This window comes from Phyllobates terribilis, unplaced genomic scaffold (assembly GCF_046119375.1).
Source record: "Phyllobates terribilis strain yellow unplaced genomic scaffold, ASM4611937v1 Scaffold_2__4_contigs__length_985480577, whole genome shotgun sequence".
Classification (NCBI taxonomy): Eukaryota; Metazoa; Chordata; class Amphibia; order Anura; family Dendrobatidae; genus Phyllobates; species Phyllobates terribilis.
The window spans coordinates 602,671,097-602,691,464 of record NW_027362762.1 but is presented as its reverse complement, the minus strand read 5'-3'; the positions used below and the strand labels follow the sequence as shown (position 1 = coordinate 602,691,464).

Below are 20,368 nucleotides of genomic sequence, written 5' to 3'. Positions count from 1 at the left end.
CACAGAGACCACCCACTGTGATCTCTTGAGCAAACAGCTCTCTGCTGTTCTCACTAAGACATTATCAGCAGGCTAGCAGTGAGTGTATGGCATACACATCCCCTTCCAACACATGGAATATATGTATATGCCCTCGTACTGTCACTGATAGCCTCACCATAACCCACTTAATATTATTCGCTTCCTGGTAGCGTATAGGGCTTCGGGGGAAAAACGATTACAGGACAGAAGAAACCGGACCATTAAATTTTATATTTAATCCAAAAGGGAGTCGGTGTTTATGAAAAATATGCAAAAGGTTTTACAAGAGCAGACAATACAGTACAGAATATACAGTTACGCAAAATAAATGGGATTAAAGAAGAATTTACTATAAAGATCGCAGAGACTATTTAGCTTAGCTGGAGGGAAGCACTCCAATGCTCTTTCAGCAAACGTGACCCATGCTACATACAAATATGTAACTTCCAACATGAGTATGGACCCATCTTCAGTTGGGTCTTTTATTTCGATGGGGTGACCTGCCCACACACCCCCTGTGATGACATCACTTGGGTGGGGCTCCATCCTTTTGTTTTTATTAAAATATCTAACTTCAGCGACAACTTCTCGCGGGTTGATCGCAGAAGCTCGCAAGTGATGCCATATTTTCGATTACGAATTTAACTTTCTTCAGAGACCACACATAGCATAGCTGTGGTCTGTTATTTTGTACTTTTGCAATCTATTCGGAAGGGCGTACAGATTTGGAAAATGATGCGTATTGTTCCTTAGTTAACCCTGCCACTAAAAATGTGTCGCATTATTATCGTAAGCATAGAACTTCCGATATTCCATATTTCGTGTCGGTGCCAGCGAGACTGTAGATTTCTGTTGAGCAAATGGGGATGCCCTGGGGGTGAGAGAGAATTCTTTTGAAGCTAGGAACTGCATCCTCCTCACACAGGCCTGTGCTACTAGGACCACATTGGTATGGTAATGAGTTTGCCACCTCTGGCCTGTACTGCTATTTGCATAGAAGCAACTGGTTAAAGTGACAGCTCTTCTACTCTGACAAATGGTATATAGAGGAGGAGGGAAGAGCGATTTCAGATGGAGAGAGAAATTAATATTTTCTATTACAATACCCCTTGATAAAATCCTTGAGGAGTCTAGTTTCCAAAGTAGGGTCACTTGTGGGGGGTTTCCACTGTTTGCAAAAATAAAAAAATTTGATCTGAAGTAACATTTTTGTGAAAAAAGTTAAATGTTCATATTTTTCTTCCACATTCCAAAAATTCCTGTGAAGCACCTGAAGGGTTAAACTTCTTGAATGTGGTTTTGAGCACCTTGAGGGGTGCAGTTTTTAGAATGGTGTCACTTTTGGGTATTTTCTGTCATAAAGGCCCCTCAAAGTCATTTCAAATGTGATGTGGTCCCTAAAAAAAAAAAAATGGTTTTGTAAATTTTGTTGGAGAAATCAATGGTCAACTTTTAACCCTTATAACTTCCTACTAAAAAAAAATTTTGGTTCCAAAATTGTGCTGATGTAAAGTAGACATGTGGGAAATGTTATTTATTAACTATTTTGTGTGACATATCTCTCTGATTTAACCTCTTCCCGACCGCCCACTGTAGATAAACGTCCGCGCTGCCTGGGCTCTGTGCAGCGCGGACGTTTAAAAACGGTGGGTGGTCCCGCAGCGCTCAGGACCCCCAGGGTCTTGCAAGCGCTGCGGGAGCGGTGCAGAGCGATAGCTCTGACAGGGAACATCATCGGGACCTGATTGGATCAGGTCCCAGTGATGTTAACCCTTTGCTGTCTTCTATATGCCGCGATCTATAGTGATCGCGGCATATAGAAGACAGCAGGAGGAGAGGGGGTCGTCTTACTTACCTCTCCGACGGCCCCCTTATACCTTTCAGGACCTGAAGTTGCTATGGCAGCTGGAGGTCACATGACCGCCTCCAGATCTGCCATATATGGTGTCCTGCCTGGCTCAGCCTGCAGCTGAAGCCAGGCCGGAGACTGACTGTGAAACAGTCAGGGAAGATCTCATGTAATGTAATACATGTCTATTACATTACATGAGATCAGTGATCAGAAAAATAAAAATTAATGTCCCATACAGGGACTAAGTAAAAATGTAAAAAAAAAATGTTTTTAAACTGTTAAAAAAAAATTACAAAATAAATAAAAATAAATAAATAAAATATTAAACCGATAAATCCGTATATTTATGCAGAAATAAAAAAAGTACACATATTTGGTATCACCGCGTCCGAAACAACCCGAGCTATAAAACTGTCACACTAATTAACTCCTTCTGTGCACACCGTAATAAAAATAAATAAAAAACGGAGCAAAAAACTATGCTTTTTCCTCATATCGCCAAACAAAAAGTGGAAAAAAATGCGATCAAAAAGCAAAATGGAAATAAAAATGGTACTGCTGAAAACGTCATCTTGTTCCGCAAAAAACAAGCCGCCATACAGCTCCATCAGCCAAAAAATAAAAAAGTTATAGCTCTCAGAATAAAGTGATGCAAAAAAATTTTTTCTATAAAATGGTTTTATTGTGTAAAAGCGCCAAAACATAAAAAAAATATACAGTAAGTGTAGTATTGCTGTAAACGTACTGACCCGAAGATTAACGCTGCCTGATCACTTTTACCACACGCAGAACGGCATAAAAAAAAAACCTCAAAAAACAATTCCTGAATTGTTGGTTTTTGTTAATTTTACCTCCCAAAAAATGCAATAGAAAGCGATCAAAAAATGTCACGTACCCAAAAATGGTACCAATAAAAAAGCTCTCAAAATATGGTTTTGCAAAAACTAGATTTTGCAAAAAAAAGCGTCTTTTAGTGTGTGACAGCTGTCAGTCATAAAAACCCGATATAAATCTGGTATCTCTGTAACCGCACCGACCCGAAGAATAAAGTAATCTAATCAGTTATATCACGCGAGGAACGGCGTAAAAAATAAATAAAACCAATTCTTCACCTGCTACTGATTTGTTTATTATGTCTCCCAAAGATCGCAGTAAGGCTCTGCCCACATTTATCCTGTGCTCTGCGCTGAGCACTTACACCAGAGTTTCCGTGTAAATCTCTGAAATACGTGATTCAGACAGAACCCATGACGGAAGATTCCCTGTAATGAGGCAGATATAGGCCACTGTGGATGCCATCTGGCCTGTGATCCCACGGTGTCATTTGTTTTAGGCGTGCATAAAAGTGCAGTTGGCCACAGTTTTGTGCACTTCAGAAAAAAAGGACACCGCTAAACAGAGGCCAGACGGAGTCCAGAGTAACTCTGCTGCCTCATTACAGTGAATGGATCCCGCAGGGATTTCATCTGAATTACATGACTTGGAAATTTAGATGCAAACCCCAATGTAAGTGATCAGCCTCGAGCGCCGGATAAATGTTACGTAAAATGTTCCCAATAAAAGCTTCAACTCAGTCCTCAAAAAAAGCTAGTCCCCACTCAGGTCCATCATCTGTTAAAAATATAAGGGACTTCCAAGTTACTGGTAGCAGAAAGGCTCTGGAAAAGCGAAATGGCCCTTGCCCCCCAAAAGAAATTCAGAAAATTTTGTGCTCCCAAATCCAAATGCCTATTCTACAATAATTTGTTCTCCAATTGTCAAATAGCGCTCCGTTCCCCCCAGATCTCGCCGTATGGCTGAGCGGTACGATACAGCCACATATGGGGTATTGACACTTTTAGAAGAAATTGTGTGACACATTTCGGCACCATTTTTACCCATTGCCCTGTGTGAAAATGTAAAATCTGAGGGCAAAACATTTTTTTGTGGTAAAAATATTATTATGTTTTCTTCACTGCCCAATGGTATAAATGTAAAAATTAAAAAATACTCACTACTTCCCTAGATTAATTCCTTGAGAGGTGTAGTTTACAAAATGGGGTCACTTGTGGGGGTTTCTGCTGTTTCGGCATGTCAGCGACTCTTCAAATGTGACATGGTGTCTGCAACCTATCCCAGCCAACATAGCGCTCCTTTCTCTTCCGAACCCTGCCGTACACCAAAGCAGTGGTTTTCCCCCACATATCGGGTATCGGCGTACTCAGGAGAAATTGTACAACAAATTTCATGGTGCAATTTCTCCTGTTACCCTTATGATAATGGAAAATTAGGGAATGAAAAACATTTTTTGTGGGAAAAATGTGAAAATTTTATTTTTACGGCTCAATATTATAAACTTCTGTGAAGCAGCTGGGGGTGCAAGGTGCTCACCACACATCTAGATAAGTTTCCTAAGGGGTCTAGTTTCCAAAATGGTGTCACTTGTGGGGGGTTTCCACTGTTTAGGCACATCAGGGGCTCCCCAAATGCAACATGGCGTCCGCTAATTATTCAAACAAATTTTGCATTCAAAAAGTCAAATGGCGCTCCTTCCCTTCCGAACCCTGCAGTGCGCCCAAACAGTGGTTTTCCTCCACATGTTGGGTATCAGCGTGTTCAGGAGAAATTGCACAAAAATTTTGGGGTCCATTTTTTCCTGTTACCCCTGTGGGGGAAAAAAAAAAAAAAGGGTCTAAAGTAACATTTTTGTGAAAAAAGTTAAATGTTCATTTTTTTCTTCCACATTCCAAAAATTCCCGTGAAGCACCTGAAGGGTTAATAAAGTTCTTGAATGTGGTTTTGAGCACCTTGAGGGGTGCAGTTTTTAGAATGGTATCACTTTTGGGTATTTTCTGTCATAAAGACCCCTCAAAGTGACTTCAAATATGATGTGGTCCCTAAAAAAATGTTTTTGTAAATTTTGTTGGAAAAATGAGAAATCCTGCCTCCGAATCCGTACAGCTGGTGGTGAGTGATCTTCGTGAATGTTTACCTTGATTATGGGGCCCTTTCCTTGTTATGGATACTAGGAAAGGCTGAAGGATGTTTGCGCAAAACTCAAAAAATGGGGGTGTGTGCGCTCTGTAAGACCCCATCTGGGTCAAGGGCATCGTGCTTTAAAATTGGCTTCAGGACGGAAGCTGGACCTTAGACCTCTAGGCTAAAGTGAGCCACATGTCTGGGCCGCACAGAGCCTCATGATTGGCCTTCAGAATTTACCACAAAAATGAGCCTCAATCTGCTCAGTAAATGTTAAAGTTGCACTGAGGGTTTTACTGTTGTCCTCCAGTCTGTTTACTCCATCCATAGGACGGCACATGGTGTTAATACAGCACATGGTCTCTGTGAAGGTCTGCTGTCCAGCTGCGTCTCATCAGTTGGCTCCTTTGGGTGGGGCTAGTCTGACAATTGAGATTCACCACCCAAAGGAAAGGTTTATCCTTCATTCAAATGGATTACTCTTTTAAATATAAATCTGAGCGCAGTGCCTCACAGTGCCTTATAAAGCCTCTTTGCGCTTCACAAAGAGCACATCATAGCTCTTTATATTGCATCATAGTGCCTCATGCCACATCTTAATGCCTCATAGCATAGCGCTTTATAGCACATCATAGTGCCTCATGGCACATCATAGTGTCTCATTGCACATCATAGTGCGTCATGGCATAGCGCATCATAGTGCCTCATGGCACATCATAGTGCCTCATGGCATAGCGCTTTATAGCACATCATAGTGCCTCACAGCGCCTCATGGCACATCATAGTGCCTCATGGCATAGCGCTTTATAGCACATCATAGTGCCTCATGGCATAGCGCTTTATAGCACATCATAGTGCCTCACAGTGCCTCATGGCATAGTGCCTCATGGCATAGCGCCTCATGGCACATCATAGTGCATCATAGCATAGCTCTTCATAGCACATCATAGTGCCTCGCCTCATGGCACATCATAGTGCCTCATGGCACATCATAGTGCGTCATAGCATAGCGCTTCATAGCACATCTTGGTACATCATAGCATGGTGCCTCACGGCGCATTGTAGCATGGTGCCTCACGGCGCATTGTAGCATGGTGCCTCACGGCGCATTGTAGCATGGTGCCTCACGGCGCATTGTAGCATGGTGCCTCACGGCGCATTGTAGCATGGTGCCTCACGGCGCATTGTAGCATGGTGCCTCACGGCGCATTGTAGCATGGTGCCTCACGGCGCATTGTAGCATGGTGCCTCACGGCGCATTGTAGCATGGTGCCTCACGGCGCATTGTAGCATGGTGCCTCACGGCGCATTGTAGCATGGTGCCTCACGGCGCATTGTAGCATGGTGCCTCACGACATAGCTTTTCATGTCACTTAATAGTGCCTCGTGCCTCATAGCGCTTCACAGTGCCTCATAGCGCTTCACAGTGCCTCATAGCGCTTCACAGTGCCTATAGTGCCTCATGGCATAGTGCCTCATAGCACTTCATAGCGCCTTATGGCTCTTCATAGCATAACATATCATAGTGACTCATAGCATACCATAATGCCTTATGGTGTATTCATAGTGCCGTATAGCGCCTGTTAGTACCTCATAGCGATTCACAGTACCTAATGGGGCCTCATAGTATCTCTCAGTGCTTCAGGGTGCCCCTGTGCCTTGTAGTGCTTTTATAGGGTGTCTGTACCTCATAGTCCCTCTTTGTAAAGGTACTGGGAAAAAAAAAAGGAATTTGATTGAAATCTGGTGGCGGAGGGGTGGATCAAGGCCTATTTAACTGGCCAGGCACCACTGTTCAGGGCTTCCCAGCTTCATTCTCCCTATCATGGAGTTTGATAGTGAACAGCAGCAGCAGCTACTGCAGCAGCAAGTAGAGCAGCCGCCATCTCCACCATCTCAGCGGCGGTTTGGGGAGCCCCAAAAGGTGCATCGCCCGCGTGTTTCTGGTAATGCCCAGTCCTCAGGAAAACGAGGTTAGGCGTCTAAGTCCAGTCATCACGGCTCCTGCAGGATGGATTAATCTGCAGCCTCCAGGGATGATCCCCTGGCTGAGAAGGGTCCTTCCTCCAAATCGGTACTAGCCTTTTGAGCCACCTGGATTTCGGAATGCCATCTCCTTTCCTTAACGGCCCTCTACATCAAAGGAAAAGAAAACAAATGGGGTCTTCCGGTGGTTGATCTCTTTGCCACAAGGCTAAATCGAAAGATAAAGCCCTTTTGCTCCCTAAATTCCAGAGAAAACCCCCTGGCAGTAGACTCTCTCCAAATAGCTTGGGATTTCAGTCTGGCCTAAGCCTTCCCCCCATTCAATCTCCTTCCCATGGTTCTAAGAAAGATCAGAGACTACAAGGCGAGGGTCCTTCTGGTCGCCCCCTTTTGGCCCAGGAGGCCCTGGTTCTCATGCCTGAGGAACATGTCCATCTCCGATCCTTGGGTCCTACCAGAAATCCCGGATCTCCTCAGCCAGGGTCCGATACTCCATCCTCAACCTCCTGGCCTCCACTTGACGGTGGGGAACTTGAGAGGTCCCTGTTAGAATAACTGTGACTTGGCAGGGAATTACTGGATTTCTCGCTTTATCAGAGTTGTGTTTAGATCCAGACCGGTTATCAAAAGCAATTTGGTACGCTGGGATCTAAATTTAGTTCTAAAAGCATTAACCGGTTCACCTTTTGAACCAATAGTCGGCATCTCTTGTCCATCTCCCTTAAAACAGCGCTTCTAATAGCTCTAACATCAGCTAGAATGGTTAGTGATATCCAGGCTCTGTCTTCAGCCCCACCTTTGACTCAAATCCTGGACGATAGAATAATTCTTAGAACGGACCCGGCATGTTTCCCGTTTCCATAGACTCCAGGAAATAATACTTCCCTCGATCTGTCCTAATCCAAGTAACCAAAAATAAGCAGAGTTCCATACCTTAGAGGTTAGAAGATGTGTGATTAAGTACCTGTCTGTCACCCAGGCCTTCAGGAAAGATAGTTCCTTATTTATCTCCTTCCAAGGGGTGAGGAAGGGGCTTAAGGTTACTAAATCCGCCATAGCTAGGTGGATCAGGGAGGCTAGCCTATGTCTCCAGCGGTGAGGAAGCGCCACAGGGATTGAAAGCTCACTCTACCCGGGCGGTGGCAACCTCATGGGCGGAGAAGACTTGTGTCTCGATGGAAGACATATGTAAGGCTGCTACCTGGTCTTCTCCATCTACCTTCTATAGGCACTATAGACTGAATTTGGGTGTTTCATCCAACCTCACATTTGGGAGAAGGGTGCTCCAGGCTGTGGTCCCTCCCTAGACTTTTTCATCTCTGCAATTCTCTCGTGGTGCTGTCATGGTCGACCGATGAAGTCATAAGTTACTTACCGGTAACGGGATTTCTCGGAGACCATGACAGCACCCTTATATTCCCTCCCTTCACGTTATGGGAGCACTCCTCATCTATTAATTACAACCTTTTCTCACTTAGTGGTGTTGTATAAAAATGTTATTTTTATGATTGTTTTGCTATGTCTACTAACCTGGCGGTCCTCTCAATGCTCTGTAATACAAACTGAGGGGGGGAGCAAGGGCCATTTCGCTTTTCCAGAGCCTTTGCGCTACCAGTAACTTGGAACTCCCTTATATTTTTAACAGGTGACGAACCTGAGTGGGGACTTGCTTTTTTTTGAGGACTGAGTTGAAGCTTTTATTGGGAACATTTCACATAACGTTTATCCAGCGCTCTACGCTGAGCGCTTTCAGATGAAACCCCCGCGGGTTCCATTCACTATAATGAGGCAGCAGAGTTACTCTGGACTCTGTCTGGCCTCTGTTTAGCCGTGTCCTTTTTTTCAGAAGTGCACAAAACTGTGGCGAACCGCACTTTTATGCACGCCTTAAAAAAAATTGACACCGTGGGATCACAGGCCAGACGGCGTCCACAGTGCCTCCATCTGCCTCATTACAGGGAATCTTCTGCTGGGGGTTCTGTCTGAATCACGTATGTCAGAGATTTACACGGAAACCCTGGTGTAAGCGCTCAGCGCAGAGCGCAGGATAAATGAGTCGCGCCTTACTGCAATCTTTGGGAGACCTAATAAACAAATCAGCAGCAGGTAATGAATTGGTTTTATTTATTTTTTACGCCGTTCCTAGTGCCGTATAAGTGATTAGACTAGACTACTTTATTCTTCGGGTCGGTGAGATTACAGCGATACCAGATTCATATCGGGTTTTTATGATTGACAGCTGTCACACACTAACAGACGCTTTTTTTTTTATGCAAAATCTAGTTTTTGCATTGCCATATTTTGAGAACTATAATTTTTCCATATTTCATCCGACAGTCATGTAAGCACTTGTTTTTTGTGGGACGAGTTGATGTTTTTATTGGTACCATTTTTGGGTATGTGACATTTTCTGATCGCTTTCTATTCCGTTTTTTGGGAGGTAAAATGAACAAAAACCAGCAATTTAGAATTTTTGTTTTTTGTATGCTGTTCTGCGTGTGGTAAAAGTGATAAGGCAGCTTTATTTTTCGGGTCAGTATGTTTACAGCGATACCGCACTTATATAGTTTTTTTTATGTTTTGACGCTTTTACACAATAAAACAATTTTATAGAAAAAATAATTTTTTCTTTGCATCCCTTTATTCTGAGAGCTATAACTTTTTTTATTTTTCGGCTGATGGAGCTGTATGGCAGCTTTTTTTTTGCGGGACAAGATAATGTTTTCAGCGGTACCATTTTTATTTCCATTTGGCTTTTTGATCGCATTTTATTGCACACTTTGTTTGGCGATATGATGAAAAAGCATAGTTTTTTGCGCCGTTTTTAATTAGCGTGACTGTTTTATAGATCGGGTGGTTCCGGACTCGGCGATACCAAATATGTGTACTTTTTTGTTTTTGCATAAATAATACGGATTTATTGGTTTAATAAATATATTTTTTTATTTTGGGTTTTTTTTCTTTTACAGTTTGAAAAGATTTTTAGAATTTTTTTTTTGTACATTTTTACTTAGTCCCTGTATGGGACTTCAATTTTTATTTTTCTAATCACTGGTCTCATGCAATGCAATAGACATGTATTGCACTGCATGAGAGCTGACGGTTTTACACTGTCAGTATCTCCTGCTAGACTTCAGCTGCTGGCTGAGCCTAGCAGAACACCGTGCATGGCAGAGCCGGAGGTGGTCATGTGACCTCCGGCTGCCATGACAACGCCAGGTCCTCTCAGGCATCACGGGTGCCGTCGGAAAGGTAAGTGGACGACCCCCTCTCCTCTCACGATCTTCTAAATGCCATGATCGCTATGGATCGCGGCATCTAGAAGATAGCAAAGGGTTAACATTAGTGTTGAGCGAGTATGTTCTATTAACCCTTTCGCCGAGTATGCTCGGGCCGAGCTCCGAGTATTTATAGCTGCTCGGTGATATGGTTGAATCGCTCCCGTGTGCATGATTTGCAACTGTTTGACAGTTTTATTACATGTGAGGAATGTGTAAGAAATAGACATTCCTCACATTTCTTACACATTCCTCACATGTAATAAAGCTGTCAAACAGTTGCAAATTATGCACACGGGAGCGATTCAACCATATCACCGAGCAGCTATAAATACTCGGAGCTCGGCCCGAGCATACTCGGACAGAACATACTAGCTCAACACTAGTTAACATCATTGGGACCTGATCCAATCAGGTCCCGATGTCCCCTGTCAGAGCTACTGCTCTGCACAGCACCTGCAGCGCTTGCAGGACCCTGGGGGTCCTGAGTTCTGCGGGACCACTGACCGTTTATAAATGTCAGCGCTGCACAGAGCCCAGGCAGCGCCGGCGTTTATATACAGTGGGCGGTCGGGAAGCGGTTAAATGGAATCTGTCAGCAGGTTTTTGCTATCTCATCCAAGAGCAGCGTAATGTAGACAACGAGACCCTGATTCCAACAATGTATCACTTAGTTAACTGGATGTAGCTGTCCATTCCTGTTCATTCGGCCTCCCAAAGATCATAGTAAGGTTCAGCTCACATTTATCCTGCGCTGAGCGTTTACACCGAGGTTTCCGTGTAAGTATCTGAAATATGTGATTCAGACGGAACCCCCAGCAGTGATTTCTTGTAATGAGGCAGATGGAGGCACCGTGGGCACAATCTGGACTGTGATCTGACGGTGTCTGTCTTTTTACTAGATGTGCATAAAAGTGTCGTTGGCCACAATTTAGTGAACCTTGGGGGTGGGAGGGGAAGGACCCTGCTAAACAGAGGCCAGACAGAGTCCAGAGTAACTCTGCTGCCTCATAGTGAATGGATCCCTCGGAGGTTTCATCTTAATTACTTCACTTGGAGATTTAAATGGAAACCCTGATCAGTGCTCAGCGTAGAGCGCAGGATAAATGGGAACAATTTGCATAACATTTTGGATTACAATAAAAGCTTCGACTCAATCCACCAAAAAAGCAAGATCCCACTCATGTCCGTCATCTCTTAACGGAAATATAGGGGGCTTCCACTTTACTTACTAGCACAAAAGATCTGGAAAAGCAAAATAGCCCTTGCCCCCTCCAAAAAAAAATATTAAATTCTGTGCTCCCAAATACAAATGCCCACTTCTTTTTTGAGCCCCACAGTGTGCCTAAACCGGAGTTAGCGTCCACATATTTGGCATTTCTGTAGTGATGAGTGCCCGGGTGCATGTCTCGAGAAGCACGAGTTGGGCACAACGTACTGGTCACTAGAATGGCAGTTTGCAATTTTCACTCAGCAACATCCACTGCTGCTTGTTTCTGGAAAACACCCATGTAGTTAAAATCCTCACCACACCTGTAGATAAATTCCCAAAGGGGTATAATTTCCAAAATGGGGTCACTTGAGGGGGGATTCTGCTCTTCTAGCACTTGGGGGTCTTTGTATATGAAGTCTGCATACTATTCTAGGAAAACCTGCGCTCCAGGAGGCAAATAGCTCTCTGTCCCTCCCAAGTCTTGCCGTGTGGTTAAGCAGTACTATATAGCCACATATGGGGTATTGCTACATTTAGCAAAAATTGTGTGACACGTTTTGGTGCCATTTTTACCCATTTCCCAGTGTGAAAATGTAAAATCTGTGGCTAAAACAAAACTTTGGTGGTAAAAATGTAATTATTCTTTCTTCACCGCCCAATATTGTAAAATTCTGTGAGGCACATGTGATGTCAACACCCCTATATGAATTCATTGAGAGGTGTAGTTTGTAAAATGGGGTCTCTTATGGGGGGGTTCTGCTGTTCTGGCACCTTATGGGCTCTGCTAATGTGACATGGCACTGTCAAACCAGCACAGCAAAATATGAACACCAATATGGTGCTTCTTCACTTCTAAGCTTTGCACTGTGCCTCAAAAGTCGTTTTCGACCACATATGGGGTATCTGCGTACTCAGGAGAAATTGCACAACGATTTTGGGGTCCGTTTTCTCCTGCTATCCTTGTGAAAATGAAAATATTGGGGGCTAAAACAACATTTTTGTGGGAAAAATATTTTTTTTCTTTTTACAGATCCATGTTGTAAAATTCTGTGAAGCACCTTTGGGTTCAATATGCTAACCACAAATCTAAATAAATTCCTTGAGGGGTCTATAGTTTCCAAAATGGTGTCACTTGTGGGGGGTTTCCACTGTTTAGGCACATCAGGGGCTCTCCAAATGCAATAGAACACCCCCATCCATGTCACCCCCCACCCCCACCCAATATAATGCCCCATGCAGGCAATCCCCAGTTGTTTTTTTTGGCTGCAAAGCATATGGGGCGGAGATTTGAGCATGTCACTCGAGCACCCGCAATACTCTGTGCATACCCAAGCACCCAGTGTAGCTCAAGTAGCGAGCATTTGCGCTCAACACTAGTCGCCATATCATAATTTATTATTTTTTTTTTACTTTTGAAAAAATCCTAACCCTATCCCTAGAGTTTATTTTTTACGCCGTTCCTCGTGCCTTATAAGTGATTAGACAAATTTATTCTTCGAGTCGGTGCGATTACAGCGATACCAGATTGATGTCAGGTTTTTATGATTGACAGCTGTCACACACTAAAAGACACATTTTTTTGTAAAACCTAGTTTTGGCATCACCATATTTTGAGAGCTATAATGTTTCCATATTTCGGCCGACAGTCATGTGATGGCTTGTTTTTTGCGGGACAAGTTGACGTTTTTATCGGTACCATTTTCAGGCACGTGACATTTTTTAATTGCTTTCTATTCTGATTTTTGGGAAGCAGAATAAACAAAAGCCAGCAATTCAGGAATTGTGTTTTTTTTTTATTTTTTATTCTGTTCTGCATGTGGTGAAATTGATAATGCAGCGTTATTCTTCGGGTCAGTAGATTTACTGCGGTACCACATTTATATAGTTTTTTTATGTTTTGGCGCTTTTACACAATAAATATTTTATAGAAAAAATAATCGTTTTTGCATCGCTTTATTTTTTTTTTTTTACTTTTACACTGTCCCACTATGGGACTTTCACTTTTAACTTTCAGATCGCCTGTATAGCACAGGAAGGCAGCACCATCCCTGTGCTATACAGGCTGTCACAGCTGCACAAGGAGAAGTTACTTTGGTTATGCACTTGGCATGACCAAAGTAACTTCCTGCCTCCTGGTGACCCGGATGTTGTCATGATGACATCAGGTCGTCATGACAACATTCGGAAGCCACCGCAGACATCGCTGGACTCCGGCAGGAGAGGTGAGTATAGCGATCACCTTGCCCCTGCAATGCAGCGATCGACTTCGATCGCAGCATTGCAGGGGTTAATGTGCCGGGAGCGGTGCAAGACCGCGCCTGGCACAGCACCGGGTGTCAGCTGTAATAATCAGCTGACACCCGGCAGAGATCACCCCGCACCGCACGTGTGTGGGAGCTATCGTCGCTTGCATAATAGTACTTAGCTGGTCCGTAAAGCCCAGGGCGCAGCTACGTACTATTACTGACAGGGTCGTAAAGGGGTTAGACTGAACTTTTTATCACTAGGACATTATCATTGCTGTAACTACTCCCTTCTGTGATAAGCAGCTCACTATCTATAGACAATGTACATGGAGAGCCTGGTGTGGGCTTCTGAGCTCTGCTGCATTCTACATCTAAGAACTCTGTGTCAGAAAGGTTGCATCCAGTAAACTAAGTGATACATTATAACTATTTCCGTGACAACCAAAGTATGCTCAGCCGAGCAGGGACTTGCCCAGCTCCTGAAATGGACGTCACGGACGCTTCGTTTCAGGGTGGGGACAGCAGTGATTTGAGCCTTTGCCCCCTGATGACATCCCTTTTTATTATTATTTTTTTTTCATTTTATTTTTTTAAACGCAGTTGGATTAGAGAGAAAGGGAATGATGGGGACTTTTTAACTTGAAGTATGTTCGAAAAATCAATTAGATTAATACAATAAATAGACATTAGGATTAAAATCAATGTTAGTTTAAGACCACCCCTTTAACATTGGATATAGGTGGGCTCTGTGACAAACAGGCTGTCATAAAGTAAATGGCTTAGATTATGGCTGGTGAAAATGCAGAATTGGGCAACTGTACAGGAGTTTTTTTGGATGGGACTTCCACTTGTTGGCCCGGTCTTTACCCAATCTTGCAGGAACCAAACTCATCAGTTAATCTAGTATCATAAATATAATTTTTAGTGACCTTTTGTGTCTTTTACAGTCGCACCCCGGGTAACTGCCAAAATTCTGCAAGTGAGGTAGATCTTCTTGGATCAAGCCAGAATGGTCCTGAAGGACTTGCCCAACTAACAAACAGCAATGGAGCCAAACCAGTGGAAGATTTTGGAGGTATGGAGTCCCAGAATGTGCAGCTGGACCCCATGGAGCATGTTGGCATGGAACCACTTCAGTTTGACTATCAAGGCAACCAAGTCCCAGTGGATTCAGGGGCTACTACAGTTGGCCTCTTTGACTACAATTCACAGCAGCAGGTAAGGGCAATGCTCATTGTAAAGAAACCAAGTACTACTGCTAAACTATTACTCTTTACAGCTATGATAATTCTATATAATATATCAAATTATGTCACTTCAGTTGTTCCAAAGACCGAATGCTCTTGCCGTCCAGCAACTGACAGCAGCTCAGCAACAGCAGTATGCCCTTGCAGCAGCACACCAGCCTCACATAGGTAAGGGTGGGGAAATTTCTCATTTTATTTTTTAATTTTGTGATAAATCAAAAGACAGACATTATGCAAATATAGGTAAACCCTTTGTTGTTCAGTATCTGTCATTTGTTTGGATGTAATGTTAAGTAAAAGGCTTATTCTGCCCACTATGTATTTTTTTTCTTTCTGTTCTAATGACATTTTAAGTAGACATCAGGTGATATATATATATATATATATATATATATATATATATATATATATATATATATATATATATATATATATATATATATATATATATATATATATATATATATATATATATATATATATATATATGCACAGTACAGACCAAAAGTTTGGACACACCTTCTCATTTAAAGATTTTTCTGTATTTTCATGACTTTGAAAATTGTACATTCACACTGAAGGCATCAAAACTATGAATTAACACATGTGGAATTATATACTTAACAAAAAAGTGTGAAACAACTGAAAATATGTCTTATATTCTAGGTTCTTCAAAGTAGCCACCTTTTGCTTTGATGACTGCTTTGCACATTCTTGGCATTCTCTTGTTGAGCTTCAAGAGGTAGTCACCGGAAATGGTTTTCACTTCACAGGTGTGCCCTGTCAGGTTTAAGAAGTGGGATTTCTTGCCTTATAAATGGGGTTGGGACCATCAGTTGTGTTGTGCAGAAGTCTGGTGGATACACAGCTGATAGTCCTACTGAATAGACTGTTAGAATTTGTATTATGGCAAGAAAAAAGCAGCTAAGTAAAGAAAAACGAGTGGCCATCATTACTTTAAGAAATTAAGGTCAGTCAGTCCGAAAAATTGGGCAAACTTTGAATGTGTCCCCAAGTGCAGTTGCAAAAACCATCAATTGCTACAAAGAAACTGGCTCACATGAGGACCGCCCCAGGAAAGGAAGACCAAGAGTCACCTCTGCTTCTGAGGATAAGTTTATCCGAGTCACCAGCCTCAGAAATCGCAGGTTAACAGCAGCTCAGATTAGAGACCAGGTCAATGCCACACAGAGTTCTAGCAGCAGACACATCTCTACAACAACTGTTAAGAGGAAACTTTGTGCAGCAGGCCTTCATGGTAAAATAGCTGCTAGGAAACCACTGCTAAGGACAGGCAACAAGCAGAAGAGACTTGTTTGGGCTAAAGAACACAAGGAATGGACATTAGACCAGTGGAAATCTGTGCTTTGGTCTGATGAGTCCAAATTTGAGATCTTTGGTTCCAAACAACATGTCTTTGTGTGATGCAGAAAAGGTGAACGGATGGACTCTACATGCCTGGTTCCCACCGTGAAGCATGGAGGAGGAGGTGTGATGGTGTGGGGGTGCTTTGCTGGTGACACTGTTGGGGATTTATTCAAAATTGAAGGCATACTGAACCAGCATGGCTACCACAGCATCTTGCAGCGGCATGTTATTCCATCCAGTTTGTGTTTAGTTGGACCATCATTTATTTTTCAACAGGACAATGACCCCAAACACACCTCCAGGCTGTGCAAGGGCTATTTGACCAAGAACGAGGGTGATGGGGTGCTACACCAGATGACCTGGCCTCCACAGTCACCAGACCTGAACCCAATCGAGGTGATTTGGGGTGAGCTGGACCGCAGAGTGAAGGCAAAAGGGCCAACAAGTGCTAAGCATCTCTGGGAACTCCTTCAAGATTGTTGGAAGACCATTTCCAGTGACTACCTCTTGAAGCTCATCAAGAGAATGCCAAGAGTGTGCAAAGCAGTCATCAAAGCAAAAGGTGGCCACTTTGAAGAACCTAGAATATAAGACATATTTTCAGTTGTTTCACACTTTTTTGTTAAGTATATAATTCCACATGTGTTAATTCATAGTTTTGATGCCTTCAGTGTGAATGTACAATTTTCATAGTCATGAAAATACAGAAAAATCTTTAAATGAGAAGGTGTGTCCAAACTTTTGGTCTGTACTGTGTGTGTATATATATATATATAATATATAATGTAATATAATATAATATAAATATATATATATATATATATAAAAAATATATATATGTATATATATAAAATCTGACATCATGAAATACTTTAATTTATTGCATTATTTTAGATTATAGGAGGCACCGTACTATAAGATGCACCCCAGGTTTAGACAGCAGAAAATAAGAAAAACACTAGCTACTAATTTAAACCTTACCTAGCGGTGTGAGCAAAGTTTGTACACTACCACATTTTGAAGTTCCTTTAGGCAAGTGACCGATCACATGTCTTGAACTAATCAGGAGTTCTCTGCTGCTCTGCCCCTATCAGATCAGTTCTCAGAGATCAAGTCAGCTGCTGTTAGAATTTCCCTTGATCATAGGTAGCTGCCTCTGGATCATAGCATGCACACGGTTTTTAGCAAGGTTTGTTTTCATCCAAAAACTGCATTGTATAGTCTGAAAAATACAGTAGATTCTTGATGCTGCTCTTTGTAGAATAGCGTTTATGTGGCAGCCTTCACTTTTACAATTGAATGGTCTGATATTGTTGGGTTCTCCACTGCGTGGTTAGAAGTCACTTTGTTCCTGTGCTGCTAATGTACTGAAGTTTGCTTTCACTGACAGGTATGTTTTCAGCAGGTTTAGCTCCCGCTGCATTTGTACCTAATCCTTACATCATCAGTGCAGCTCCCCCTGGAACCGATCCTTATGCAGCAGGATTGGCAGCAGCTGCAACACTTGGTAAGTGTCCTATGAAAGCATCTCGTCTGCAAAACTATTTGTATATTCATTATCTGTGAAGATTTGGTTCAATGAAATATCATTTTTTGATATTACCAGGTATTCTATGCTTTGTATGGAATTTTGAAAACAAAAATTGCATTGAAAAAGTGTGCCAAATTGGCTGCATTTTATTCTACAGGCCCTGCTGTGGTTCCCCACCAGTATTATGGAGTGACTCCATGGGGAGTATATCCTGCTAATATCTTCCAGCAGCAGGCAGCAGCTGCCGCAGCAGCGAATAACTCTGCATCCCAACAGAATAATCCACAAAATCAACAAGCCCAGCAGCAAGTACGTATTTGGTTTGTTGCGTTGCTTAATGGGTCTATATTCTTTCTGTTCCTTTTATGCCATGTTCACTTGTGCTATGTGGATGGTTGAAAGAATAAGTGGCAGAACAGGCATTAACTAACATTTTTTTCTATAGTTGTACCAAGGAATGCACAAGCAAATTAGCCCTATTTTAATTCAATGGGGCAAATCCCTGACTTTCTGCACAGGATTAAGGAGCAAAATCTGCTTCTAAATCCTGAGAGTTTTGAACATTGTGGCGTATTTATCAATGCTGTCTAATTGTTAGGGCACGATCAGTATTTGGTCAGTATTTTAAATCAGTATTTGTAAGCCAAAACCAGAGTGGAGCAATCCGAGGAAAAGTATCATGGAAACACGTCACCCCTTCTGTATTTATCACCCACTCCTTGTTTTGGCTTACAAATACTGAGGTAAAAAACTGACCGAATATTGAGCATGGCCTAACAATTAGACAGCATTGATAAATATGCCACAATGTTCAAGACTCTCGGGATGAGCCAGATTTATCATGGTGGTTAACCATTTCGTGCCAGGGCCTGTTTTCGCCTTCGTGACCAGGCCAATTTTTTCAATTCTGACCACTGTCATTTTGAGGCAATAGTTCTGGAACGCTTCAATGGATCCCACTGATTCTGAGATTGTTTTTCTCCTTCCCCCATGACGGCACCACAGAGAGAGGGGATCCGCCCTTCAAGGACAGGAAACCGACAGATAAAAGGGTGGTACCTCTCTCCCGCATCAGTTGTTTTCCTGTCCTTGACGGGATCTTACAGTTCCTAAAGGAGGCATATCTGCGGGTTGCCAGAAGATGAATGTAGTGGGATGCCAGGCCCAGCCAGCCCGATCCAGTCAGCAGGGGTTCCCTGCCTCGGCTGGTGCGGTGCCCTGAAGCGTCACCCCTGGGGTCAGTGGCCTTTAGGGTGTGAGGGGTGGAGGGTCCAGACGAAGAGGTCGAGGCCCGCCGAGGCTTGCTGCGCTGGACCCCCCTGGTTGCAGCAGGTGGGATCGCAGCGCCGCCCAGCGGCGATCTAAAGGACTGCATAATGCATGACTGTAAAGCCAGTCTGCGCTGGCGCAAGCGCGCCGGGCGCCTCCTGATGCGGCACCGCAATGCATGACTGGAAAACCAGTCTGTGCTGGCGCGAGCATCCCCCCGCAGGTGCGGGGGAGGAGAGGTGCGCCGGATCACCGCAGGCACTATGAGAGGGACTCCCAGTGCCTTAAAAGACAGCTGGGGGCGCCAGTAAAATACTTCTCTGAAGCTCTGGCACTCTGTCTGTGGAAAAAATGAGTGACCAGGAGCTACTTGAGGAGCAAGAGCTGCATCCTCAGCCGCCGCCAACTCAATGCGAGAAGAAACCGGAAGAGACGGGACACCAGGATCGTAACAGTGGAAGCGGGCGCTCCTGCAGATCATCGCAGCGCAGCAAAGACTCCACCTCAGCATCTTCCAGGAGGACTCGGTCTACAAAGATGGCTCCGCCTCCTGAACCGGTACCCTCTCTTCCGTCTGGTTGGTAAGTGATCTTCATGAAAGTCCACTTTGTAACTAGGCCCCCCCCCCCTCCCCCTTCTCTCTTTTTTTCTTATTAGGGAAGAAAGAGTACCGGAAAAAGAAAGAATAGGACCTGTGCACTATGCACGGAAGTCTTACATGCTACTTGGGATAAGAGACTCTGCAGCTCCTGTATTGAGCAAACCATATGTGAGGAATCTCCGAAATTTGCCTCAGAACTTAGATACCTGCTAAAGTCGCAGGTTGAAGATACCATTAAATCCCTTCAAGGGGGTAAAAAAAAAAAAAAAAAAACTGAAAACATATCCTCCGGGTCTAGCAGCTCTGAGAATGGCGGAGATTCGGACTCGTCCGTCTCTTCATCATCCTCTTCCTCGTCTCCTCGATAGGGGAGGACGGAGCTGTTTCCCTATCTGTAAACAGCCTCATTAAGGCCGTCAGGTCCACCATGGGGTTAGCAGATCCCCTGCCCAAGAGATCTATCCAGGACGTAATGTTCAGCGGTCTAGAACAAAAAAAGAGGAGATCTTTTCCACTTAATGAGCAAGTTCAGTCTTTAATTAAAAAAGAGTGGAAAAGACCGGAGAGGAGGGGCCTCCTTTCCCCAAAGAAGAAGTACCCGTTTGATGATCCTGCATGTTCCTTTTGGGAGAAAGCGCCAAAACTGGACGTCGCGATCGCCAAAGCCTCAAAGAAGTTCTCCCTTCCGTTTGAGGACATGGGCAGCGTCTTAAAAGACCCCATGGATAAAAAAGCAGACATCTTCCTAAAGGGTTCCTGGGAAGCCGCTCTGGGGTGGGGGGGGGGGGGTTTAAAACC

The 20,368-nt window shown here is 43.5% G+C and overlaps 1 protein-coding gene across 6 annotated transcripts in view; it reads left to right on the top strand.

Annotated features, from left to right (window-relative positions):
- PUM1 (pumilio RNA binding family member 1) overlaps positions 1-20,368 on the top strand; it is a 141,022-nt gene that overhangs the window by 38,715 nt on the left and 81,939 nt on the right. For 3 of the 6 annotated variants that reach the window (XM_073666494.1, XM_073666478.1, XM_073666497.1), the window contains exons 7-10: positions 14,502-14,772; positions 14,876-14,969; positions 17,560-17,676; positions 17,858-18,009. In XM_073666494.1, the coding sequence (XP_073522595.1) occupies positions 14,502-14,772; positions 14,876-14,969; positions 17,560-17,676; positions 17,858-18,009 (634 nt within the window). The remainder of the gene's footprint in view (positions 1-14,501; positions 14,773-14,875; positions 14,970-17,559; positions 17,677-17,857; positions 18,010-20,368) is intronic. The other 3 variants (XM_073666488.1, XM_073666500.1, XM_073666482.1) reach the window with 2 other exon arrangements.